Source organism: Anticarsia gemmatalis, chromosome 28 (assembly GCF_050436995.1).
Source record: "Anticarsia gemmatalis isolate Benzon Research Colony breed Stoneville strain chromosome 28, ilAntGemm2 primary, whole genome shotgun sequence".
NCBI lineage: Eukaryota > Metazoa > Arthropoda > Insecta > Lepidoptera > Erebidae > Anticarsia > Anticarsia gemmatalis.
In genome coordinates, this window is record NC_134772.1 from 740,360 (window position 1) to 768,237 (window position 27,878).

Below are 27,878 nucleotides of genomic sequence, written 5' to 3' on the forward strand. Positions count from 1 at the left end.
TAAAACACAACCCACTCGATAGAGCCATTCTTAGAAGAAGATATATCCGGTTTATCTCAAATATAGTGAAATAAGGTTGTATTAGTAATTTTCTATTTATTTTTAGGCTATCTATTTGTCACCCCGAGGTCGGTGCAACCTTTGGGTTATTTTATGGTGTTAATTAATTAATAATCATTAAATTTGGTTCACCTTATAGAAAAATATGATTGAATAAGAGGACCTCCTTTTTAAACTCGGCTAAAATGATTTTGAATTGAGGTCTGGATTACTATCGATTTCAATTATTGAGAACTAACTTTGTAAATCACGAAATATGTTTTGTTTTGTGTGGAAATCGAATTCGCGACCCCGTTGAGTGGCAAAGGTGTAGTGGTGAATGAGGTCACCACGACCTCATTCACCACTACACCATTTGATAAACAATCATTAAGGAAAACAAAATATACTTCATATTTGGCAGACTACATGAGAAAAAAAGGTATTTAGGCTTGCAATCGTAACACGCCTGCACCCACCCATCCAAATCCATACCTCGCAAAGTACACTTAACCGACCGCCTAACCTCCTTTCATCGGACCATCCAAGTCGACCTTGACGATTTTCTGTAATACAAAACAGATTTTTTTGTCGCGCACCGAACTCGGTCCCCCCACTTAGTGGGTAGGGGGGAGACGGACTACTGAATTACTACACCACTGTACTGCAAGCCCATTCATACCGGTCCGCACTTTCAATCAAAACTTACGCGTCGAGGAAAATAAAATAAAAAATAACGTAAAAAACTTACTTTCGTAAAAAAATAAAATAAAATTTTCCGAAAAAAAAATTTCGTGACAGAAATTTTATTTTATTTTTCCCAATTATTTTATTTTTCTCATTCAAGTGTTAAGGATTTCGTGATAGCCTAAAAAAAATTGCTCCTTGCATAATATCGCTGTTGGCTATTTTATGTAATCCAATGTAACAGTGTTATATAATAGCCTTTAGCCTCATATTTTGGCTGTTGCGACCGCCATGGCGTACAGGCTTTCGAACTAAAAAACCCGTGTATTTTAAAACAGTTTAGTGTTGTGACAAAATAGTGTTGTGCTCAGGCTATACTCAAGTAAGTGGTATTTTATTATAGACTCAATTTTTGCTTGTGAAAGTGTGTGTGTGTCGGTCTATGTTGCCCAATTTTAAAGTTAGATAATATATATTGCGGTACTATAACCTACTTTTTTAAATATCACTTTGTTAGAACTCTATCATATTTGGTAATAATGTTAATTTATTATCTTAATATTGGTTTTGGGTTTATGCAACGTTGAAGTTCGGTGACCTCAATTCGTTTGAGCCGAGTAGTAAACAAAATTTGCTTTTGCTTAAGAAAAATTAGGTCGAATATTTTTTGATGTAATTCAACTTATTTTGTCGAAATCATCATTTTTTTATTTAGGTCAATTATTGACATTTATGATTCACAGTATAGTAAGTGAATTTGCCGCCATTTCGGAAGGTAGGGCCAATGAGAAGAGCTGGTAAGAAACTTTCGGCAACTCTTTGAAATCGCCAAGTCGTTTTTACGACATTTGTTCTACAAAAATGCGAAATTCTTGTATATTTTAATCTAGAATGAAACTATAGCGTTAAAGGCTTGGCAGTAAGCCAACTATTTCAAATAAGATAGAGCCTTCGTCCTAAGAATGCGATAATATTTCTGTCATTCAGTTAGTCAATAGCGCGTTGATGTCTTTTGTATGGGGAACACGCGTGGAATAATTTTTCACGGATTATCTTGAAATAGATTGCAATAGAGCCTTATTTTAAGGTTCTAGATCTATTTAACTCAGATAGAAATCGTAGGCTGTATTTGAAATCATTGTAACCATTACTTGATGAGACTAACTTTATGGTTTGAACCGACATACAAATCGATGTTGTCCCGGTTCGATTCTCCGGTTGGGATCTTAAATAAATATAAAATTGCCCATATAAGGACCATCTTTAATCAGGAAAAGATATAGTTGATTTAAAAAACATCTTAGATTTTTTACTGCTTTCTTGACTCGTTCGATTCACACAAAGAAAATTATTTGTGTGATCCACAAATAGTTGTTTTGGGTCTGGTTGTACATTGTGTCCGTTTTTTGTATGTTTGTAAAAGTCCCCGCGACAAAAGGAACTCACAATTATACCAGTAGACAGGGTCCATTACAAACTAAAATTCTACGATCAGCTTGAATATAGGCTTGACTCTATTTTGGCCACCTTTTGAATAAAAATAAGTGTTTTTGTTATTTTTACTTACAAATTAATTCATCTTTGAAAATAATATATTTATTATTTAACCTGGAAACACATAATTTATGTAAATAGTAATAAAATAATACGATATTGGAGTTTTGTGTTAAATAAATCATTACATGAGCATCTCATTATTACTGGGAGGTCTTGAGTTCATTAACAATGTTAGTCCCGTGTAATAGAGGGCGAGCCTATTGTCATATACCGGGCATGTTACCAAACTCCGGACTACTATTGAGAATAACTATAATCGAATTTTCATAAAAATATATCAAGCCTGTTATACCTGGAGGTGCAAGCAGAGCTGTGTTAAATACAGACTCTTTATACAATACGGCCACGACACTTCATCTAAAACAATATTGGTCTCAATGTTAACGTTAATCAAATATGATATAGAATAAAACCTTTTAAAAACAAACTAACAATTTTCGACCTAGGAATCGTAACGAAGACCTCATGACCAGCAGTCGGTTATACTAACGACCGCGCCACAGAGGCAGTTTATCACTTCATAGTATAAAGCAAAGTCGTTACCCTCGTCAATCCCTATGTCTGTATGTATGTAAGCTTAGATCTCTAAAACTACGCAACGGATTTTGATGCAGTTATTTGAACAGAAAGGGTAAAGTAAGAGTATGGTTTATGTGTAAAAATTGTAATCGTTTTCATATGTAAAATAACAATTTAAACCGAAAATCAAAATCAAATCATTCGTTCATTTAGGTCAAATGCTGACACTTATGATAGTCAATGATACCGGGCGAAGTCGGGGCGGGCCGCTGGTCTAACATAAATTAGGAAAAGGGCAATAGTACTTTACCCAGTCCGGGATTCGAATCCGTAGTCAGTAAATACGAATTATATTGTAATAAATACAAAAACAATAGTTACAAAAAAATATAATTTCAAGTTAAAAGATTACCTCATATTATTCAGTGCGTGAACTTGTTTAATTACATAGTTGTAACTTGTAACTGTGTTATATAACCGCTTCGTAACTCATGGCGCAATGGTTAGCGTGGTGTCGTGGGTTCGATTCATGGTTAAGGTTGCAAAACCTTTGCGTTTTTTGTCAGTTTGGAAGGTCTCAAGTAGTTTTTTGTATGTTTGTTAAATCCCTTGCTATAATTGTGTGCTGTTTTTCATATTGTTACATAGGTTAACTGTCCTGTTAACTTTAATTAAGGCTGCATTGTACATTGAGCCTTAATTCAGAACTGAAAATGCGGTATACACAATATAAAATATCTAAATTCTTTTTAGTGGTTTATTTATGAAATATTGGTATTTTTCTGTTTTGAAAACGACATATCTATTAGTGCTATATAATAGTCGAGAGGTAAAAATTGCACCTCCCACGCAAGTGGTCGATGATTCGAACACGAGGCAACACCATCGACTTTTCGAAGTTATGTGTGTATTAGAAATAATTATCACTTGCTCTGACGGTGAAAAACACATCCTGCGAATACTTGCATGTCTAAGTTCTTAAACATATTTCTTTAGAGCATGCAATGTCCCAAATCTGTACTTGGTCAGCGTGGGAGACTTAAGGCTTAACCACTGCTTCGTTCGGGACCTAGCAAAAAAGAAGTAAAATAAAAGTTTCAATCTTTATCTCGAAAGTTTCAAAGTTATAAACGTCAAAATAATTCCCCGAATATGTTTATCCAACTATGGAAATCTCTACGGCCTTAACCCGCCAAAAAACCGCAGAAAAAATATACATATTTCTGCGAACTCGCATCTTATACAGTTAAAATGATTCATTAATTTCAACACTATAACATGTAGCCTTTATTCCAAGGCCAGAGAAATTATATCCTCTGGGTTTTCCCGGAATTGCGTCAAAAATATCATACACCTTAAACGGTGAAGGAAAACATCGTGATGAAACCTTGCATGCCTGAGGGTTGTTTAAAACAATTCTTAAACGAATGTAATGTCCAGCTTATTACGTATCACAGTAGACAACTAGTGTACCTCAAATTGATGGTCACTATTCAGTACATTGCTGCTTTGATATAACGTGTTCATCACTTTAATCTAAGGGAGAAAACAATGTACAGCATAGTGGCTTTCAAATAGTTGTCAACTGGAATACTTGATGGTCCCCCTAAAAACTTTAACAAGTAATGTATTATTTTCTGACATCAAATGATCATGGGCTCGATTCTTGGAATAAATAAAAGCTAATACCAGCTCACCCCGGTTTCTCCCAAGTTACACTAAATCAAACTACATTAAAAGCTTCTTTGAAAATTTATTTATCAATTGGAGAAAAGAATACGAAAATCCGTTTAGTAAATTTTGAGATTATCAGAAACAGACTTTTCTTTAAAATCAAAATAATATGTAATTTCTTGAGGTCATAAGTTTGATTTCCGTAACAATAATATACTACGAAAAAAATACAATGAAAAAAAAAATATTTTAAGAAGAGTAGTCCACCAAATATTTGTGCGACTCGGAGTCGAACTGGCGACCCATTTCACTAACCTTGTATGGCTCGCACGCAACCTGCATATCATATGATCACACACTAAATATGCGGACTTGGACAATTTTGTGTGTGCGCAAGTGAATGGCGTTGTGTGTCAAAATATAAAGACTGGTTTTTAGTGATTGCAAATTACAGTCTCGGGTTTGATTCTTAGGTCAAAAAGTTGTTATTTTTCTGATTATATCCCAACCCACAATTGGCCAGCGTGGTGGACTCAAGGCCTAACCCCTCCCTTATTACGGGAGGAGACCCTTGCCCAGTAGTGGGACATAATGGGTTAAAATTTATTTTATTTATTCTGATTTTAATTTCTCAGTAGAATTATGATATAGCTCTAGCAGTCTCATGTCTCGGTCGTCTCGCTTGCGACCGCCATTTTTAGACATCAAAAGCAATTTTAAGTGTTTTTTGAAAATTACCAAAAAAAATTACAACGGCCATTACCACAAAATTCATAATAGTACCTATTATTAAATATTTCTCAACATTGTTAAAAAACAAGTTATTAAAATTTAATAAGGAAATCTCACAATAAAGAAATTAATTATTTTAATGCGTAATGTTTTAAATGTAGTATTTTACTTATAATAGTCTCATTTTTATTATAATTTTTAGCGACCGCACGTGGTTTCGACCACTGGGACTTTAATTTTCAGCTTCACTTGTATTAAACATAGCGTAATGTTTTGTATAGCCTATAGCCCTACAATAAATGGGCTATTATACTCTCTTTAATTATTTTGCTTTCTTTAAAAAAGACAATTCTCGCACTAAGAATTGCTCTTGTGTCGCGGAGATTTTTACAAACTTACAAACAACGGACACAAAGTACAACCAGACCTGAAACAGTTATTTGTGGATCGCACAAATAATTGTACCGTGTGGGAATCGAACCTACGACCACTGCGCCACAAAGGCAGTTGATCAGACTCAAAAAATAGTATTTCGTTCGTATCAGTAGTTCCTGAGATTGGTGTGTTTAAACAAACAAACTCTTCAGGAATATTTTATTAGTATAGATGTTATAAAAGTAATGTTTATGGCCTATTCTGTCGTAGTTATTTTTTAAATTAATGACACTAGTTTTTTTTTAATTATAGTACGTATTTAACCAAACCCATTGTTTTAAATCTTTATAAATATCAAAATAATTTGCCAAAATCCAAACACAAATTTTGATGCTAGAATTTAATTTATTTTTTGTTCAGAAAAATACATAATAATTTAAAATAGTGTTTTTTTTTGCATTATAATATTATTGACTTTTTCTTCGTATTATTTTATCCGGAAAACTCACCATAAATCGCTTCGCTTACTCCCAGTTTCTGAGGTACATTTAGCAGTAGTTTATCTATTCAATAGCGTTTAAGCTCATGTAAAAATGACAGTTTGATTAGATAAACTACCGGTAAATGTACTTTAGAAACCAGGCATCAGGAATCAAACCCGTATACCACGAAACCGTGCAAATAATGATTTAGTAAAAGCACCTCAAGTTCATTGTTTCAGTTGTATAACACTGATTTCACTGTGATGCAACGTTGGTCGTGGGTGCCAAATGTTTGCGGCCAATGTTTGCCGTTGGTCGGCCGACAATGTTGCCTAACAAACGAATTTTATAATTATGAATAAGATGTCCATTCGTGTGAATATGAGAATGTGTACATGAGAAATCCAATTCTAGAGACTCTAGAGGCCGCGTGGAAACCTTTCCCCTGTAAATCCCGATCAATCGGGAACTCCGGGATAAAAAGTAGCCTATGTGTTATTCTGGGTCTTCAGCTACCTATATAGCAAATATCATAGCAATCGGTTTAGAAGTATTTGCGTGAAAGAGTAACAAACATTCATACATACGGACAACAGACATACCTACTCACAAATCTTCGCATTTATAATATAAGCATGACTGAAAGTGTATCTTTTTTTAATGTCGGATAAAAATAACAATTAGACAGTATAGGTTAATAGCTATTTTGACAAACTTGAAAAGATTTCCGGGGTTACAAAGTGTCTATCCAGTAGGTTTTCGTGAAAGAGTAACAAACATACATTTATCCATACTTATAAACTTTCGCATTTATAATATTAGTAGGATTATGCATTTAATTTAATGAAGTATTACGAATTTTAAAACATTTTGTTTTCGAGACCGCAAAGACCTTATCTCGCATACTTGGTCAGCGGGGTGGTCTCAAGACTTTATACCTTCTTCATTTCGGAAGGAGACCCTTGCCCAGCAGTGGGATATTAATGGGTTTAATTAAATAATAAAACCATTTTTAAATTACTCGCCATATTTACTGTAATTTAATGGAGTCGATTCCCGAGTCAAGTAATTTTTGTAACATAACCTGTACTTGATTATGTAGGCAGAAATGTTTGTTATAATAGTTTTGACCGCAACAACGTAAAAAAGGTTATTAGTTACGGTATATAACTAGCCCTTCGTAAAATATTAATGATACTTATTATACATAAATATTCTTATCAGGTAAGAATCAATTTTCAAAATTTTGTAAACAACAAACAAACAAACAAATAAAGGTCGTATTTATAAGTAAATTAACAATTTCTAACCTAAGCTCATAGCCAGTTGCGCTCGCCGGTCGTTAAACGAACTGTGGGTTAAGCAAACCTTGGCACGGTCATTCCATAGATGGGTGACCGCTTAGTACTAATACAAGGTTTAACTAATAATACCTATAATACAATATTTTACTCGTACTTTTAAAAAATGTGATTAAAAAGCAGATATTTTTTATCGGAATCGAACCCAAGACGTTCGATACAATAAGTATTAACTTCTAACTTGTCAAATTGTAAACGGTATTCACTCGGTCAGTGTGCTACATTTAAAGCGATATTTCACTTTAAACTAGGTTATATTGACTTAAGTGTTTAGTATCATTTATCTGTGTACTAGAATACTGTGTTAAGTTTTTACTGGATTTTTCACCGACTTTTTAAATGTAGGTTCGCATGTATGCTAGTTAAAATGATGATTAAGAATTGTGTTGGTTATCCGTCCCATCGGGCTATGAGAGTGAAGGAATAGGGAGTATACTTGTGTATTGTGTACGCAATTGGACACTTTAGACAAAGTAATGCATCGTTGGTCAGTTTCAATGAAACTAACCGCCATAGCCGGTTATCGGCTGGGAGGAGATAATACGGATGGAATTCTTTATTAAAAGAATTAACTAGAGCTCGTGGTTTAATAACAACAGGCGCGCGGATCTCTCAGGGTAAACTACGCTTGCTGAGGTTAGTCAGTGGATCGGTGATCATTGACCAGATGGGCCACCATACAAACCGAGTTCTTCAGTGTTTCGCACGTTAAATTGTGGGTACCGGCTGTCATTTTCTAAGATCTTTAACAATCGTTACCAGCAGTCAGCAATTTGCAAGTCTGACAACTAGTCTTATCAAGGGGTGTCATGTTACAACTTATAAGCCAGGTAACTGGGCTGTGGAAGTCCGATAGACATGTAAAATACTGGTATTCAGCTGCATCCCGTGAGACTGAAAGCCAACATAGTTGGAAGAAAGGCTAGACTGATGAATGATGATGTTTCGTTTGTTTAAATACACTAATCTCTGAAATTGCATGTGAGAATAAAAATGTATTTTTGTTTACTTACACGCTACTTATCATATTTGAAATATACAACGTGCCGCTTTATTATTTAGTAAGTATGTGTGATATAAAAGTTTTTTAAATTAGCTAACAATGTTATTTTTTGTTTGTTACACGATTATTAACCCTTAACCCTACCCATACGTTGAAGGAAATAAGCCATTGCAGCGGCACGTTGTATAAATACGTCTTGTAATACCAATATATTTTCAATACCGTGTGTGTATTTCATACACATTTTGGGGTATATCAGGGGCCCATAGTCAGTCGCGCGGTCATTCCATAGATGAGTGACGGTGCCATGTATTTGAACTGGTCGTCTCCGTGCTTCGGAGGGCACGTATATAGTCGGTCCCGGTCATTGTCAATTGACAACATTGACAACAGTAATAAAGCCACGTTAGAGGCCTTCGGGCGGTTTGAACAACTTTACGTATACTACGCATCAAGTGGTCAACCACAATAAAATACAGAATATCGTGTACTACAACACAATCCAGATCTGTACAATGAATGTCAACACGTAACCGTTACACAACACGTCCGCGAAGTGAGGAAGCGCGAGGAAACGCTCACGCACTCGTCATCACGGCGACTTAATGTGTTGCGGAGTAGAGCAGACAATTATTGTGATAGTACACTTGGATAAACGTGGAACTCTGCACGACGATTATAACTATTTTTTTGTATTTTTGCATTTTAAAAAGACAACTCCCGCACTAAGAATTGCTCTTGTGTCGCGGGGACTTTTACAAACATACAAACAACGGACACAAAGCACAACCAAATTTTTAAATTTTTGCGTTTCATATTTAGTATATTACTATAATAGCTTTTGCCCGCGACTTCGTCCGCGTGGTTTATTACATAAGACAGAATTTTATACAAACTTTCATCCATTATTTTACCCCTTTTGGAGGTAAAATTGATTAAAATCTTTCTCAGCGGATGCCTACGTCATAACATCTACCCGCATGTCAAATTTCAGATCGATCCGTCCAGTGGTTTGGGCTGTGCGTTGATAGATCACTATATCAGTCAGTCACCTTTGAGTTTTATATACATAAAGATAGATAGATCTAACAAGCAGGCTCAGAACAGATACTCGTGCTCATCACACAAATATTAATTAGTCCCGGGTGTGATTGTAACCACACGCGGCGCTACGGTTATTGCGACGAGGTGACCACGTTAACCAATGCGACAAACGTGCAGTAAAATATTGCAAGTGGCTTTCTTTAGACCTTACCCACATAATAAAAAGGCGTGTATGTCTATGTATGTAATCAAACATCAATTTGAATGTGTCAAAATAAAAAATACACTGATATGCTAAGCAACCACAATAAGTAACACAACCACACTATAATTTCGTTACACCATTCAATCCTCCAAAATTTTCTAGTTAACCAATATCCGTAGTTATTATGACACAAAAGAAACACAGCAATTTTATTTCAAAAGAAAATGTATCAATAGTAGCCCATAGCCAGTTGGTAAACCGGTTGGTTAACGATCTGTGGGTTAAGCAAGCCTTGGCGCGGTCATTCCATAGATGGGTGACCGAGCATAGTGGTGTTCAAAGTCGGCGTCTCTATGCTTCGGAAGGCACGTAAAAGGTCGGTCGCGGTTGTTGTCAATTAAGATAACAGTCGTTAAGCCATGTCAAAGGCCTTTACGGCTTGAACAACTTTGACACTAGGTTGACCACTAACCATACGATAAGAAGAAGAAGAATAGTAGCCTGAAGTATGGTAACGTGCCCGGTATATGTCAATAGGCTCGCCCCCTATTACATGGGACTAACATTGTTAATGGCGAAACGGGGGTGTATGAAATACACCTCTACCTACACCTTTGGGTATAACAGGCGTGATTTTATGTATATGTATATTATAGCGTTTTTAATTACTTCTTCTTCTTCTTATCGTATGGTTAGTGGTCAACCTAGGGTCAAAGTTGTTCAAGCCGCCCGAAGGCCTTTGACGTGGCTTAACGACTGTTATCTTAATTGACAACAACCGGGACCGACTTTTTACGTGCCCTCCGAAGCACGGAGACGCCCTGTTCAAATACCACTTTGGGTTCACCCAACTATGGAATGACCGCGCCAAGGTTTGTTTAACCCACAGATCGTTTACCGACCGGTGCGCGCAACTGACTACGGACGCCACTTCTAATTACTAAGTAGATACAATCATTTTAAATTATTTTCGAATACCTATATAATTACAAATTATAATGATTAGTTACGTCTTTAAAAGTACGAAAACGTCTTTATCTCATTAACTAATCGTTTTAATTGGCCTTGCTTATATATTTAAATGTCGTAGAAAATAAGCATTAAGTTATCAATACGAAATACGAATTATAGAATAAAGTCACCTCTTCGCTTTTGTCTGTCTCATCATCAGCTTGACCTTTCTTGCACTATGTTGGAGTCGGCTTCCAGTGTCACCGGATGCAGCTGAATACCAGTATTGTACATGCAGCGACTGTCTATCTGACGTCCACAACACAGTTACCTGGGTTATAACACGATACCCTTCGGTTAGACTTTTTACCCGCGGAAATGTTTTCACGCGGATGAAGCCACGGGCAGTAACTAGTAAAGATATAATTACGTAATTAACTATTTTCATTACCAAGATTATTATCTTTGTCTCGTTGCATAACAAAATTTTCCACAGTTTTCGTCAATTATAATATACTAGCTGACCCGCGCAACTTCGCTTGCGTCCAAATAAGAGAGAATGGGTGAAATTTTTCCCCGTTTTTGTAACATTAATTACTGGTACTCTGCTCCTTTTGGTCGTAGCGTGATGATATATAGCCTATGTCCTTTCTCGGGTATCAAAATATATAACGTAGGATAAGGTGAAAAAAATGACGATACTAGGTTTTTATGAGTTATTCATTTGGCTATGAATAGCTTTTTTAGTTCTAGTTTTTTTAAAATTCTACTCTCAAGATTTTTTTTGCGGGGATATTTACAAACATGCAAACAACGTATTTTAGTACAAGTGACAAAGCAAGTCTTAGTGCGGGAGTTGCCCGTAAAAAAAAGTTTAAATCAAAATTTGGTAATTTTTCCTAAGCCAAACTTATTTTTACATAGATATCACGCAGAGCCGCGGTTAAAACATAGTGTACCATAGCTTATTACTACTTCAAAGGTCGTTAACCTCTCTTCTTATTTATCGAAAATTGAGTGCAATTGACTGTGGAATTATTTAAGATGAAAAACAACAATATTTTGGAAACCTTATCTGGAACAACATCAGCGCAGACTATAACGAATATAAAATTAAAAATAAGGTTATTTTTTTTCCTTACTTTTGGAAATAACATAATATGTTTAAAATAAAAGGTAGTACTTGTAACCAGCGGTCCTGTATGACAAGATGTATGGATGAATGAAATAAGGGAAGTTTGTTGGAATCGTAGCAAGTGATATTCAAATGTTTTTGCGTTTTATACGCAACTGAAATGATTTTACTGTCCCACTGCTGGGTAAGGGTCTCTTCCCTAACCAAGGAGGGATTAGATCTTGAGTCCACAACGCTGGCAAATGGGTTGGGGACTTTGCATGCCCTCAATAAATGTATTAACCAAATTTTTAGGCATGCAAGGTTTCCTCACGATGTTTTTCTTCTCCGTTAGAGCAAGTCACCAGTCGGTAAAGGATCTGTGGGTTAAGCAAACCTTGGCGCGGTCATTCCATAGATGGGTGACCACATAGTAGTATTTGAGCTGAGCACAAAAAGTGTACTTTACCATGCTGCAAATACCGTGAGTTTAAAATGAAAAAGTAAAACAGAAATTCCATTTTCCCCATCAATGACTAACCATTTCTAGGATTCTATATTATTATAACTAATATTGTCTTAGGATATTATAAATTAACTAGTCGTATCTCGCAGTTGCACCCACATTTTTATTGTTTACTCCGCTCCTGTTTGTAGCGTGATACTTATGATAGAAATCAGGTTTTTGTTTGTAGAGGTACTAAACTCTCGGTGAACCAAATTTATTGAAAATCTGTTCAGTCATTTTTACGTGAAAGTAACTATCTTCTTACATCTTCAAATACTTTTGTATTTATTATATAAGTAGGACTTTCTTGAAGCGGCTTGTTGTTATATTCACTCGCACAAAGTTACTTGTCACGACCAGTAATATCGATAAAAAGTAATCCAAGTTCGAATACGGGTTTTTCAACTATTTTATAATCCTAGCCTTTCTTCCAACTATGTCGGAGTCGGCTTCCAGTCTCACCGGATACAGCTGAAAACCAGTATGTTACATGTAGCGACTGTCTATCTGACCTCCACAACACAGTTACCTGGGTTATAACACGATACCCTAATCAGAATCTTACCACTACATATTCATGCAACATTTCATGAAAATCTCTAACAGACGGACAGATCTTCGTATTAATCATATTAGTTTGTATGTAAAACAAGCATGTTTGGGGTAAATCCTTGTGTACCTAAAGTATACAGTCCATCTTAATATATAGAGGAGATCTTATGTATTTCTTTAGTTTTATTTATTTAGTTAAGACGTGCAGTTAAAAATATTTATATAATAGTTAAAATTAGAAAAAGTCTTCGCAAATTTTTGAGGAAATATATTTTTTCGTTTGGTGAGTTTTTTTGAATGTTTTGAATGTTAGATAAACCATTCAAAATATTTTATGTACCTATATAAGTATATATTAAGAAGTATATAAGTATGTTTATCAGTTATTTGGTTACCATAGTACAAGCTCAGCTTAGTTTCGAATCAAATGACCGTGTGTGAGTTATACCGGTGATATTTAAAATAGAACAATTAGAATTAATTAAAAAACAATTGATTTATTTATACCGCTACTAACTGACCCGGCAAACGTTGTTTGGCCAAATAAATAAAAAAAATAGTGTCATTTAGGGTTATGAAAAATAAATGTTGGCCAATTCTCAGACCTTTTTAATATGCTCACAAAATTTCATGAGAATCGGTCAAGCCGTTTCGGAGGAGTATGGCAACGAAAACTGTGACGCATGAATTTTATACATTAGATTTTTTCCAATGAATAACACATTCTATTTATCTATAACTGCATTTAAAACTTTCAAATCACACTTTATTTTTGTATTCACAGTTAACTGCAATGAATTTATTAGCATGTATCAAACTGTAACGGAACGCCCTAGTTGTCTCAACAAATATTGAGAAAGATCTCTGAAAACCTAAATTTAGAGGAGAAAAATATTGATTCAAACATATTATTACCTAGATAGTTACGCCATTAATATTGTTAGTCACATGTAATAGGGGGCGAGCCTATTGTCATCTACTGGGCACGTTACCAAACTCCGGATTTCTACTGAGATATATCCTAGTCTACATATTATTACGCCTGCTTTACCCGGAGGTATAGACAGAGGTGTATGAAATACACCCGAGTTTTGCCATTAACAATTTTAATTTCTTATAATAGGCGGCGAGCTTATTGCCTTATACTGGGCACCTTATTATTAACTGCTGTGCAAGGGTTTCCTCCCGTAATGAGGAAAGATTTAGGCCTTGAGTCCACCACGCGGGCCAACTTCAAGATCTATTCTAGAGAACTCTCAGGCATGCAAGTTTGCATCTCGATGTTTTCCTTTTTTAATAGTTTTATAACAAGTGATTATTATTTCTAATACACACATCACTTGGAAAAGTCATTGGTGTGTTGCCTCGGGTACGAAACGTCGAACACTTGTGTTCCCACACAAGTGGTTGACGTTCACGGTACGGTACCATCTTATCACTCTCTGCTATCACTGTAGTGTATTAAATCAATAGATATATCACATGTTCTAATGGTCAAGGAAAACATCATGATAAAAATTTAATAACACAGTTTTTAAGAATGCAATGTCCCCAACCCGCACTTGGCCAGCGTAGTGGACTCAAGGCCTAACTCCCTCATTCCAGGAGGAGACCCTTGCCCAGCAGTGGACCAGTAGCAAAAACGTCCTACCTCAATGAAACCATCATATAATTTCTATGACATTCCATCAAGTCTACCCACGTAATATATACTCATCAGTGACCCAGTAACCTCCGTGACTGTTGTATAATCGTTAGGTAACCGGTTCAAATATTTGTGGTGACATGTTGATGAATATTTAGGCATCGGCACGCAGTGACATCGTTTTATATTCGTATTACACTGCCTACAAGAATTTGTTGAAAAAAAATTAGCACTTTTGCATAATATTAGGTCGGGGAAAAGTCTTTTCGCATTATAGTATGTATGAACTTGTAATAAAATCTCTTTGGCTTCAAGAATCACAAATGAGTACACGGTTCGTTAGGTTTTTTTCAGTGAGCTCGTGAGGTACCCTGTGTACAGAAAACATTTAATTAGGTACAAGTTCATACATACTATAATGCAAAAACACTTTTTCCCCGACCTAATATTTCTAATAAATTTGACTTATTTTATCGTATGGTTAGTGGTCAACCTAATGTCAAAGTTATTCAAGCCTAAAAGGTCTTTGTCATAGTTTAACAACTCAGAAATAGACTGGAGTTTGAAAGTTCACTTCGTAGACCTTATTGTCTCGGAGAGCACGTAAAGCCGTCGGTCCTGCGCCTGACCTCTCACTGGTCGTGTCGGTTATCCGTCCCGTCGGACTATGAGAGTGAAGGAATAGAGAGTGTACCTGTGTATTGTGCACACATTTGGACACTATAAACAAAGTCCTCCATAATTGTCTGGTTTCAATGAAACTGGCCGCTGTAGCCTAACTTCGTCCAGGAGGACATTACATTATTAAACTTTAATAAACTTATGTAAATATATAAATTTATTTCTCTATTTGTTTCAGAAAATGCAACAATAATATTCTTCAAAGATGTCTACTGCACTGATATCCCCGAGTAAAGACGCAATAATGACAGCAACTACTGAAATACGAGATAAATACAGTGTAGACGAGAATATGAATCAGACAGACAAACTAACAGACGTACAGAAGTTTTATGATGGAAAGAATGTACTTATAACTGGAGCGACCGGTGAGTATTTTATCCTTAACCTACGTGAAATAGAGTAGACAAAACATGCTTTTGTTGTCAAAAACGTCTACTTTAGCTGATGCTGACGATATTAAACTCTCGCGACTTGTAAACATAATATTATATGATAATGTAACGGGTCTTAAACGTGATTGAATATCAATTTATTCACTAGCCCATGACCACGGTTGACGGAATTCGATCGAAACGTCGGGTAAACAAATAAGGTATCCTAAGATTTAATTTGGCTGATATTTTACCACCGGCCGCGGGCGTCCACCTTCCTTCAGAATCCTGCGTTATAAAGGGGGTAAATTAAGGCAGTGGTGGGGATGCAAGTTAATTGTGTAGGAATCTGGAATTGTGGTTGCTCCTTTGCAGAAAAATCATGAGAGTGAAAGACTGACGGAAGGGCCCTAATGGTGCTAGTCCCTTTGGGATGTCCCATCGCAGGACAACTGGGACAAAATAGTGTCATTTGACTTGTCACGGAATAACTCAACGGAACTAGTGAGATAGACAGGTCCATAGGTAGAGACTTTCCTGCCAGTTTATTTACCAAAAATTCCAAGTTTACTTTTGTTAAAATATATAAAACATTTATTCAGGATTAAGTAAATATTTTTTAATAGTTAACCACTCTATGTAAGGTCGATGACTTGTTTATTAGTTTTGCTCTGCGTCATTTAATTTCAACAAAAGTTCATTAAAAATGTATTGTTTAATAAATATTTGATGTTTTTGAACTCAAATTGCAAACAACATTATTTTAACTTGATTTCTTTTGATTCTATCAGTGGCGCAGTGGTTTAGGTCACCACGCTGCTACCATTGCGTCGAGAGGTCGTGGGTTCAATTCCCAAACGGAAGATTATTATTTGTGCAATCGACAAATAATTATTTCGAGTCTGGTAGTATTTTGTGACCGTTGCTTGTATGTTTGTAAAAGTTTCCGCGACACAAAAGCAATCCTTAGTGCGGGAGTTTGAACTGAGCGTCTCCGTGCTTCGGAGGGCACGTAAAAAGTCGGTCTCAATTAAGATAACAGTCGTTAGGCAATGTCAAAGGCCTTTCGGCCGGCTTTAACAACTTTGACATTTAACAATATGATAGATAGATAGATGCTTCAGGCTACCTAGCTACATATCACTATAGGGAACAAAGTGTGATATTATCTATGTATTTTTCAGGATTCCTCGGTAAGATTTTGGTGGAGAAACTGCTAAGATGTTGTCCAGGAGTTGAGAACTTATACCTGCTGGTCAGACAGAAGCGGGGGAAGGATATCTACACGAGGATGGAAGAGATATTCGATGACCCGGTAAGTAAATAAATCTATATACATAAAAGAAAGTCGGGTGAGTTACACTATTTATAACTCAAGAAGGGCTGAACCGATTCGGCTGACAATTGGTGGAGAGGCAGCTTAGGACCAGGAGGTGGACATAGAATTTTATTCCGTTCGACCACGTTTGTACCTGGAAGAACAGACCTGACCAGACCAGAATTGTTTTTGTAAAATTGTACCTATTTAAGAACGAGTAAGGTTTTATGGAGAGAAAAAAAAGCGTGAGCGGGACTGCGCTGGTCAGCTAGTAACTAATAATCTTACTTAAATGCTACTAAATACACATTTATATAGATAAACTAACCACCAGGCTCAGAACAGATACTTGTGTTCATCACACAAATATTGTCCCGGGTGGGATTCGAAAAAGAGTAAAGTCCTTTGATAAAATAAAGATTTAAACTCATCCTAAGTCTTAAGATGTATGTACATATCTTAATATTTGAGCTAAGTGTCATGAGTCGTGAATATGTTTAAAATGAATATACAAACGGTCATCCTGTGTCAATATTCCTTGACCGAAATTATTATTCTGCTTATGTTTGAAGGTGATCATGATGAATAAACAATTAAATACCAGACTCAGTGGCTCAGACGGTAGTCTTGGATTCAATTCCCAGGTAGAGCCAAAACGGGATGCCAATTAATTTTTATATATTTTCAGTAGTAGTCCAAAGTTAGGCTGGTTGTCAGTCTTTCAAGCTACTGACAACTGTTAACGACTGTCATAGATCTTTGAAAATGGCAACCGGGACAATTTAACGTGCCTTCCGAAATACGGAGGAACTCGATATGTATAAGACGATCACCCATCCATCCATCCACGAACGACCTCGGCAAGCGCAACTTAGCCTCGGAGAAGTTCCTGTACTCTTTTGTATAAGAAATTTGCAACCCGAAATTTTAAAAGTTATTGCTTACCTCCATTACATTGTTGACAATAAACAAAAAATACGACACTAACTAAAGCAGGAATGTTAGTAATTTAAATAATAGTATCAAGACTATGTAAACGCGCTATAATATGTGAATTTGTAGTCACAATGCAAGCGTTATAGCTTGAACAAATACATTTGATACTTACGACATAGTTTGTAAACACACAAAACGTACGACTTTTAACCGACTTTAAAGAATGGAAGAGGTTCTCAAGTCATCAGTAATCATATTTTTTTTAACCCGTTACTGTCCCACTTGTGGGCAAGGGTCTCCTCTCCAACGAAGTGCGGGTTGAGGCTTAGCATGCCCTCAAGAAATGTATTAAACAAATTTTAGGCATGCAAGGTTCACCGTTGGACCAAGTGACAATTGTTTCCAATTAACACATAACTTTGAAAAGTCATTGGTGTGTTGCCTCGGGTTCGGACCTGCGACCACTTGCGTGGGAGATGCCAACTTATACCACTCGGCTATCACTGCTTCTGCAACCTCATATATCTATCATTCTTCTTCTTATCGTATGGTTAGTGGTCAACCTAGTGTCAAAGTTGTTCAAGCCGCCCGAAGGCCTTTGACGTGGCTCTATCTATCATTAAAAATCTTGGACACTCTCTGAAATCTCCCATAAATCTTTTGCTAATTTAAACTATTGTTCTAATTACAGGTATTCAGTCGTCTAAAAGAAGAAGTGCCTAAGTTCCGTCACAAGGTGGTAGTGGTGCCTGCTGACTGTGAAGCCGCCGGGCTTGGGCTTACACTGACAGACAGACAGATGCTCACTGAAAAGGTACGTGCATTTTATAGTCATCATCTAGTCGGATTTGAAAAGACAAAAAGCGTGTTCTCAACATTTAAACCAAAAGTTGTGAAATCTTGAAAGTTTGTTTACAAAAGTTGTAGCTTCTCTTGAAGGTAACTTTGGGTCATAGTACGCACTATGTAAATACGTGTCTAAAAATGGCGATCAGTTACAGACAATTGCAGAAGATGAAACATAAATACAAGAGACGCATAAAACAGCACTTCTTTTATGCCTGACGTCTTTGTTTTGCCTTATGCACCGCGGTCTGTAGCTCTACGAAATGACTGATCTAACATCCAAGATTTTAGAAAGAAAAGGATAAATATTTCCTAAAACTCTTCATTCAATTTTCAGGTGAACATAATCTTCCATTCGGCAGCTACGGTAAAGTTTGACGAGCACCTCCGCGCGGCGCTGGTCACCAATGTGAGGGCGCCACTACACCTGCTTAGATTAGCTAGGGATATGAAGAAACTCGATGTAAGTACTAAGTGTTTCAACAAGTTATGTGTTGTACATTTATACATACATATTATAGCAGTTTCTATAAGTAAATACATAAAAAAGTCTTCTTCCTATTAGGGTAGGTTAGAGAAAGAACGCCATTTGGTACGATCCTTACAAACTTCCCTTGCTTCATTCACATACATACATGTTGTCATAAGCGGTTATATTAAGTTACTAGCGGACCCGACAAACGTTGTCCTGTCTACACGTCAAAAAAACATTGTCCAGCGGACAAAATTGTGAATCTAAGCCATTCTCAGATCCCCTTGAACACACACAAAAAATTTCATCGAAATTGGTCCATTCGTTCAAGAGAAGTTCAGTGACATACACACTTACAGAAGAATTATATATATAAAGATAAGAATTTTATGTTACAAAAGACGATCTAGATAGTCGGAAAAAAATATGATTTTCGACGTTTTTGGAACATTAGGAAGCATTAAACCAGGATTTTTTAACCTATAAAATATTCACATGTGTTATTTTTCTAGTATCTAATACCATACATTATCTTCTGCGTATTTATAGTTAAAAAAGAGCTGTCTTTTTCCTTCGTTTGTCTGATCTTCAAATCTTATACCTACATTTCCTTTTCTAAGGTCGTAACTAACAATACTTTGCCATTCTAATTTTAACTCTATTCCCAGGTACTAATGCACATATCGACAGCGTACTCCAACTCCCACCTGCCGAAGATCGAGGAGCGCTTCTACCCGTGCGACGCCGACTGTGAACAACTGCATCAGATGATTGACAAATTAACTGATAATCAGATTAATGATATGTTACCTACGTGAGTATTCTCTTTTATATATTTCTGAACATTTTTTTTTCTCTTCCCACATTAAGAATAGCTCTTGTGTCGCGGGGACTTTTACAAACATACAAACAACGGACAAAAAGTACAACCAGACCTGAAATTATTTGTGGATCGCATAAATATTTGTTCCGTGGGAGAATCGAACTTTAATTGCAATACGGAAATAATTATCAATAATATGGCCATTATAAAACTGACCATGTTTACGTAAAACAAATCACGAGGTTTCAGAGTCGATTTCCGAATCGTGTTAAATGGTATGAGTATTCTGAGTAGTATTCAGTTGACAACAAAATATTAATTAGAGGGAGAATTCAGTCTCGACATGTCAGGAGTAAACAATATTATACTTATGTTTTGGTGAATCCAACACGACATGGTCGAGAGAGTATCGAGGGATACTACTGTTCATGTATTCACGGCCGCCGCACTATAGGAAGTTGTGCCCATATTGCAAGCGTAGTATACTTTTTATCCTGGGCCAGACATCAAAAAAATATTGATACACCTGCTGCTTTCTTGGACAATGTAATAGATATTGATGAAGCTGAATAAACATTAAAAAAAAACATGTATTTTATTTTCTCTTCCCTAAAACCACAAGTTATAAGTTTAGTTTTCAATTACAGTAGATTACAATTTTTTATTATTATTATTTTATGATCCCCATCAGCCACAATAATGCGCTAGTTACCATTGAAAAGTACAATCATTTGTCTTTGATACCCGCCATATTTCATTTCTGTACGCCGTAGGTATAGTTTTCACACTAAATGGGCCATGACCTTTCTGTTGGAAAATTTCAGGCATGAGTCTGAAGTTTTATCTACATATATGGGATCAAAAACATACAATGCAAGATATGATTAAGGTTTATATAATACTAGCTTTTACCCGCGACTTCGTCCGCCGCCTGAATTTTCCCATGGGAATGCGTCATTTTCCCGGGGTAAAAAGTAGCCTTCGTCCTTTCTCGGGTATCAAAATATCTCCATACCAAATTTCATGCAAATTGGTTCAGTAGTTTAGGCGTGATTGGGTTACAGACAGACAGACAGAGTAACTTTCGCATTTATAATATTAGTATGGATAATATATTAATTGTAATATTTCAGTATTCTAGGACCGTGGCCAAATACGTACACGTTTACAAAAGCATTAGCGGAGAAGGAACTGCGAGTGAGTGCGGGAGGCATGCCTATAGGTATATTCAGACCGGCTATAGGTAAGTACGCAATTATTAATTAAAATATATCTACAAATGACTACCCCACTGCTGGGCAAAACTAATATCTTACGGGATAAAAGTATAAACCGCCTATCGACATCATTTTGTCCTGACTTCGACAAAATATATATTAGGTCGGGGAAAAAGTCTTTTCGCATTATAGTATGTATGAACTTGTAATAAAATCTTTTCTCTACACAAAAAAGCTCGATATTTGGATAAGTACCTCACGAGCTCACTGAAAGAAACCTAATGAACCGTGTACTCATTTGTTATTCTTGAAGCCAAAGAGATTTTATTACAAGTTCATACATAGGTACTATAATGCGTAAAGACTTTTTCCCCGACCTAATTTAACTACATTTCAGTGTATTGCAATTACATCGTATATTTATTAGTCTCACGAAATCCCTATTACTTGATGTGCTTCAATTAAAAAATAGCTAAAGTATTCGATTCAGCAAAAAATCTATTTGATAATTCTAATGTGAAATTAAAACTCAGAGTTTCGAGTATTTTTTCAGTAAGTGTATTAGAACACAGCAATACAAATTATATTAAGTTTTGTATCTAACACGTGTGGTGATGTTTTTCAGTGATATCAACAGCCAAAGAGCCTTTAAAAGGTTGGTTAGATAACATGTACGGACCCACAGGAGTCGCCGTTGGCAGTGGTAAGTTACTTCTCCTTATATTAGTATGATTGTCTATTTAAAAGCTGCTACTCAAAACTATCGATATCGCAATTTTATCGACAGTTTGACATTTAAAGACCTGTTTTAAAAATCTTATAGAACATTTTTTAAAAATACGCTCCAAAGACCTGTTTTAAAAATGTTCTAGACTACATTACTATTACGTATCTCAGTTGACAACAATTTAAAAAGCCTCTATATTGTACATTGTTTTCACTCTTAGATTATAGTGACTAAAACATTACGTCAAAGCAGCAATGTACTGAATAGTGACCATCAATTTGACGTACACTATAATAGTTGTCAACTGATATACGGCACATGCATACTAATTCGTTTTTCATTTAAACAATTCTCGATATGTCTTTTATGAAACACACTTCTAGTTTGTTAATTTCAACGGATGTTAAAGCTTCTATTGAAACAAATTTGTTAAAAGTTACTATTTTATATTAACAGCTTCTTTCTGTTTGTGTTTCAGCCACGGGTATCTTAAGGACAGTGCAATGTGATGAGCTGGTGTCAGCAGACATCGTACCTGTAGACTCAGTCGTCAATTGTCTCATGGTCGCCGCTTTTAGTGTACATAATGCTTATAAAGGAAGGTAAGGATACCAATTTATCTCATATTTTATCCGGAGGACAGACAGAAAAAAAAATTATAAATTGCAGATTCGGTATCAGTATCCGTTACTAAACATCGCCCATTGTTTTTTTTTTTATATATTCATTGTACAGAATTAACCTCGCTACAGATTTAAATATAGATAATCATAAGCTCATTGGTCGGTAGTGACATCCGACTGCTAATCACGGTCTTAGGTTCAAATCGGGCATAGTGCTATTTTCTTTTCTAATTTATTAATATTTCTCGATAGTAGTCTTAAGCGCCCGTAGCCAGTTGCGCTCAACGGTCGGTAAACGATCTGTGGGTTAAGCAAACCTTGGCGCGGTCATTACATAGATGGGTAGCATAGTGGTATTTGAACAGGGCGTCTCCGTGCTTCGGATGACACGTAAAAAGTCGGTCCCGGTTGTTGTTAATTAAGATAACAGTCGTTAAGCCACGCGAAACGTGGGTATGGGTACCTATACTACCTATATAAAATATACCTCTTTCTTTCTTTTCGGTCTTTTTTCTATCTTTGGGTATAGCAGGCGTGATATTATGTATGTATGTCTTCCAGTTCTCCTCCCCTGGAGCCTCCAATCTTCAACTACGTGAGTTCAGTGGAGAACAGGATCACGTGGGGAGACTTCGTGTCACAAAACATGGCGAGGATACACCATTATCCCTTCTCTGATGCAGTCTGGTGAGTTCGTGTAATAAAATGAAGTTGACGCCAAAAAATATTGAAAAGTTAAAATTATAATAAAATATTTAAAATGTAACCCACCCAACCCGCACTAGGCTAGCGTGGTGGATTCAAGGATTAACCCCTCCCTCATTACGGGAGGAGACCCTTGCCCAGCAGTGGGACATTAATGGGTTAATTTATTTATAACTAGCTGACCCGTGCAACTTCGCTTGCGTCACATAAGAGAGAATGGGTCAGAATTTTCCACGTTTTTGTACCACTTTTTACTGTTACTCTGCTCCTATTGGTCGTAGCGTGATGATATAAAATATGTTTTTTTCACGAAAAATATTCTCAAAATTATTTATATCTCTTAATATAACGAAGTCGCGCTAAGGCATATCCGCCATTAAAACAGTTGCCATGACAACGGAATTTTGTTATTTCAATGTCATTATAATATTGACTATTCGCGACTTCGTTGAATTTTCTGAATTTTTCCGGGAAATGCGTCATTTTCCCGGGGTAAAAAGTAGCCTATGTCCTTTCTCGGGTTTCAAAATATCTCCATACCAAATTTCATGCAAATTGGTTCAGTAGTTTAGACGTGATTGAGTAGCAGACAGACAGACAGACAGACAGACAGACAGACAGACAGAGTTACTTTCGCATTTATAATATTAGTATGGATATGGATGTATGTTTTCAGGTTCATCTCGCTAAGGTTGACAAAGTCAGCGTTACTGAACAAGGTATACATATTCTTCTTGCATCTGATCCCCGCGGCGCTCGTCGATGGACTTGCTATGTGCCTCGGACGAAAGCCAAAGTAAGTATCCGTATAAAGTATTATTTGCCAGTTGCGCTCACCGGTCGGTAAACGATCTGTGGGTTAAGTAACAATTGGCGCGGTCATTCCATAGATGGGTGACCGCATAGTGGTATTTGTACTGGGCGTCTCCGTGCTTCGGAGGGACGTATAAAGTCGGTCCCGGTTGTTTTCAATTAAGATAACAGTCGTTAAGCCACGTCAAAGGCCTTCGGACGGCTTGAACAAATTTGACACTTGGTTGACCACTAACCGTACGAATAATAACATTTAATTTTAACTTTTTACGTGAGAGCAAAAATTGAGATCAAATTAATAACATCGCTGGTTGTAAATGTATATAAGCATGTATTTAGAAGTATATAAGTATGTTTATTCGTTATTTGGTTACAGTACAAGCTCTGCTTAGTTTGTAATCAGATGACCGTGTGTGATTTTTACCGTATTTTTCCCAGGATGTTAAAAGTATACAAGAAAATTCACAAGTTTTCGTCAGTGCTATCTTACTTCTGTACGAGAGAGATCACCTTCTGCAACGAGAGGACGCAGGAGCTCTGGGAGAAGACTTCTGATGCTGACAAGAAGGTAAATAGAAATAATATTATAAATGCGAAAGTTTTGGATATTACTCGATGACTTCAAAACCATTGAACGGATTGGGATGAATTTTTTGTCGAAATCGGGATTTACACATAAATGTATAATACTTTTTATTTTGAAAAAAATAAGAACTTCCATGACAAAGTTGCGGGGAAAAATTATTAAAAAATGTAGCATAATTAATTTAGCAAAAATAGTTTCTTACTTCTTAATTTCCATTTTTTATATTTCATGGCAAAAAGTTCGTTTGTGTTGATCAATGTTGAAATTTTCTCTACAGTTTTTCGATTTTTATCGCTAGGTTATTTAACTTTTTACAATGAAATACCGCATAGTAGGTATTTGTAGTATAGTTAGTTGTACCTATATGTAGTATAGGTATACGTTGTTATGCGTAGGAAAGTTAGAGAACTTTCGAAAATAATAATGTTTTACAGTTGACCTTGACCCTATTAGAGTAAAGTTCAAGGTCACATGCATATTTTTCAGTAAAGGTCACCTGTAACATTTAAAATTCAGAGATGAATGCAAATTACATTTAAGATTTTTCAAGGTTGAATATTTTATTTATTGGAAACTTATTTGAAAGAATCTAAAAAAGAAATGGGCCTAAAGATTATTTATCTCTTTTGATTACTTTTTTTGAGGCCTATGGGGGAATAAAATAAAAATAAAACTCACAATACTGATTTTTTATCATCATTTTCTAAGCGTTTCGTGTTTTTCTCTATGTTGTTCCTAAAAGGCCATTAAGTAAAAGATAGTAGAAGTATTTTAAAGTGTATATTTATTTATATCTTCAGGTCCTGGGTCACCTAACGTACTTTTGATCTTTTCTAATTTATATATAACTCAATAGTAGCTCAGAGCTTGGTAACGCGCCCGCAAATGGCGAAAGACTCGACCCGTATTTCATAATACCTAGCATTATTAATGGCAAAACGTGAGGTTATAACACCTTTACCTGCACTTTAGGGTGTAATGTACTTATGTATGTTTGCATATATTACAGTTGTACCCGTTCAGTATGTCAGAGATGAACTGGGACGAGTACTTCGACGAGTACCTCGCCGGCATCAGACGCTATCTGTTCAAGGAGAGCGATGACACGTTGCCACAAGCCAGGATTAAGTGGAAAAGGTACGAGCTGATCACTCTTGGCTTTATCATCATCATTGGCCTGTGTTCATCTATTGCAGATGATTCAGGTGGCGTCAGATAGAGGAATGTTAGTAATGAGGGATCATCTTCGTTCGTGACTTAAAATACCTAACAAAAAATAAAAATAATTAATAATTGTCACTCCCGCATAGGTCTTTTAAGTCACTCTTGGCCTTATAACTTACTATATAATAGCAAATTCAGTCTGGCAAGAGGCAACTGGGTAAGGCTTCTCCCCAAAATGGGGGAGAGGCTACGCATACTCTTGGATTTATTACGAACATTTTTTTCCAATCGCTTTTGTACTTTCAAAGCTTATCGTCTACAAACAAAAAATCTTTTTTATTTTCTCTATTATATTCGTATGTAGTATTATATTAATTACTTTAGCCTATTACTGTGTAATTTGGACAAGGGTAAGTAATCGCAATCTAGAAAAAAAATGTACGTTTCTAATCTATTGGGCGTTATAAGAATTTTTCTCCATTGTTTTAATCATACATTTAATGTGTATTATTTAAATGAGAGTGTAGTACAGTCTCATTGAAACTGGACTACTGGTACTCAAGAAAAGTATTATTATTTAATCTGAAGATATAGTTTTACATAATAACTAAAAACTGTTTCTTTCTATTTCCAGATTATACTATCTTCACCAGATAGCAAGATTAATTTTCTTCGTCCTGGCAGTGTACGCTTTTTGGTCGGTATTATCAATAATGTTGTGAAAAAATGAAACAAATCAATAGAAATATAAACAAACTTGGAACGAGACAAATTCTGTATACGCCATTTAAGTTTGTGTGTCTGAATATAGCAACAAACCTCTGTAGAAACATAAATACAAGAGACGTAGGTGTAGAAGGAGTGCGTGTGACGGAGACGGAAGGATGACGATATCTCAATCTATCAGCCTTTCTTCCAACTATGTTGGAGTCGGCATCCAGTCTCACCGGATGCAGCTGAATATCAGTATTTTACGTCGTTACGTTTCCGACACTATAATCTGACGCTCGAAGTTATTTTGCGTATACTAATTTTAAATGGTGCTTTGAAGTTACCATATTTAAAAAATAATAGTAATTTAAAGGTCGCTCAAAGAAGAGAAATAATAGAGAATTTGTCAAAAACTCTTAAGAAATATTTTCAAAAATTGTACAGCAGTTATATAAGGTGATTATTAAATTGGTAAATATAGTCTGGAATAAGACCACATGTATTTTGTTTTCACTGATTTTTACAAGTTCTTTTTTGTGATTTATTCGATCATTTCACGTAAAAAGTCGGACTGTTGTCAATTAAAATAACAGTCGTTAAGCCACGTCAAAGGCATTCGGGTGGCTTGAACAACTTTGACACTAGGTTGATCACTAACCATACGAATAAATAATGTAACCACAATCTTCGCCAAGTGGTTTGTATTGAGCCTTATACAAGCAAATAAAAGGTTTTTTAATAACCAAGAAAGGGTACGGTGGTCTTATTCTTAGAATTGACAGTTGTCAATATTTGGTATTAAAATTTTAAACCAAAATGTATGTACAATTATAAATTAAGTTTATACTTAGGCATTAGGTAAAATCAAATGTTACCAAAACCTAATTATTTGTAAGTTTTGAAAATAAGTTGTAAATGTTTTTTAAGTGTAAAATAGTATTATAAATGAATGTTACCATTACAAAAAATATATTGGAGTTGCCAATAGAAACATTGAGTAACTGCCTGAGTCGTATGAGTGGTAGGGTATGCGACTGTCAATCACGAGGTTCGATTCCCGTAACAGGCAGCTGCTTTCAGATTTATCCAATTTCTATTGAAATATTCTCAAAAGTAGCCCGGAGCTTGATAATGTATGACAAGAAAATATTCAAAACAGTATTTCCAGGGTTTAACCTGTATATGGCAATAGGCTCGCCCCCTATTACATGGGACTAACATTGTTAATGGCGAAACGTGGGTGTATTTCATACACTTTGAGATACAAAAGGCGTAAAAAGATATATTTGGGTAATTTGATCACAAAAATAAAGCATTGACTGCATATTTATAACAATAGAATTTCGAGAGATTCAAAGTAAATATATGTAATTATGTCTACTATAAGTTATGTTAAGTTTATATAACTATTCAAAAATAAAGATATACGGAAAT

General features: G+C 35.8%; 1 protein-coding gene across 2 annotated transcripts; it reads left to right on the plus strand.

The window, feature by feature from the left end:
* Nucleotides 1-684: 684 nt before the first annotated feature.
* Nucleotides 685-27,867, plus strand: LOC142984910 (fatty acyl-CoA reductase wat-like). Of its 2 annotated transcripts, none has more exons than XM_076132790.1 (15): nt 685-777; nt 887-1,108; nt 15,308-15,497; nt 16,688-16,818; nt 18,449-18,571; nt 18,941-19,066; nt 19,744-19,889; nt 21,032-21,141; nt 21,741-21,818; nt 22,321-22,444; nt 23,027-23,152; nt 23,847-23,966; nt 24,422-24,551; nt 25,579-25,706; nt 26,368-27,867. In XM_076132790.1, exons 3-15 carry the CDS (start codon nt 15,335-15,337, stop codon nt 26,453-26,455), a joined length of 1,593 nt encoding a protein of 530 aa, XP_075988905.1. In that variant the 5' UTR covers nt 685-777; nt 887-1,108; nt 15,308-15,334; the 3' UTR covers nt 26,456-27,867. The 2 variants fall into 2 exon arrangements, with proteins under 2 accessions (XP_075988905.1, XP_075988906.1); XM_076132791.1 differs by having other exon boundaries at nt 731-777; nt 984-1,108.
* The last annotated feature ends 11 nt before the right edge of the window (nt 27,868-27,878 follow it).

Bases quoted from the DNA above. Each gene is read 5' to 3' on its own strand.
- LOC142984910 (XM_076132790.1), top strand. From the start codon at position 15,335: ATGTCTACTGCACTGATATCCCCGAGTAAAGACGCAATAATGACAGCA. The intron at 16,819-18,448 runs GTAAGTAAATAA...TTCTAATTACAG, and splicing joins AAGAGATATTCGATGACCCG to GTATTCAGTCGTCTAAAAGA. The intron at 24,552-25,578 runs GTAAATAGAAAT...CATATATTACAG, and splicing joins CTTCTGATGCTGACAAGAAG to TTGTACCCGTTCAGTATGTC.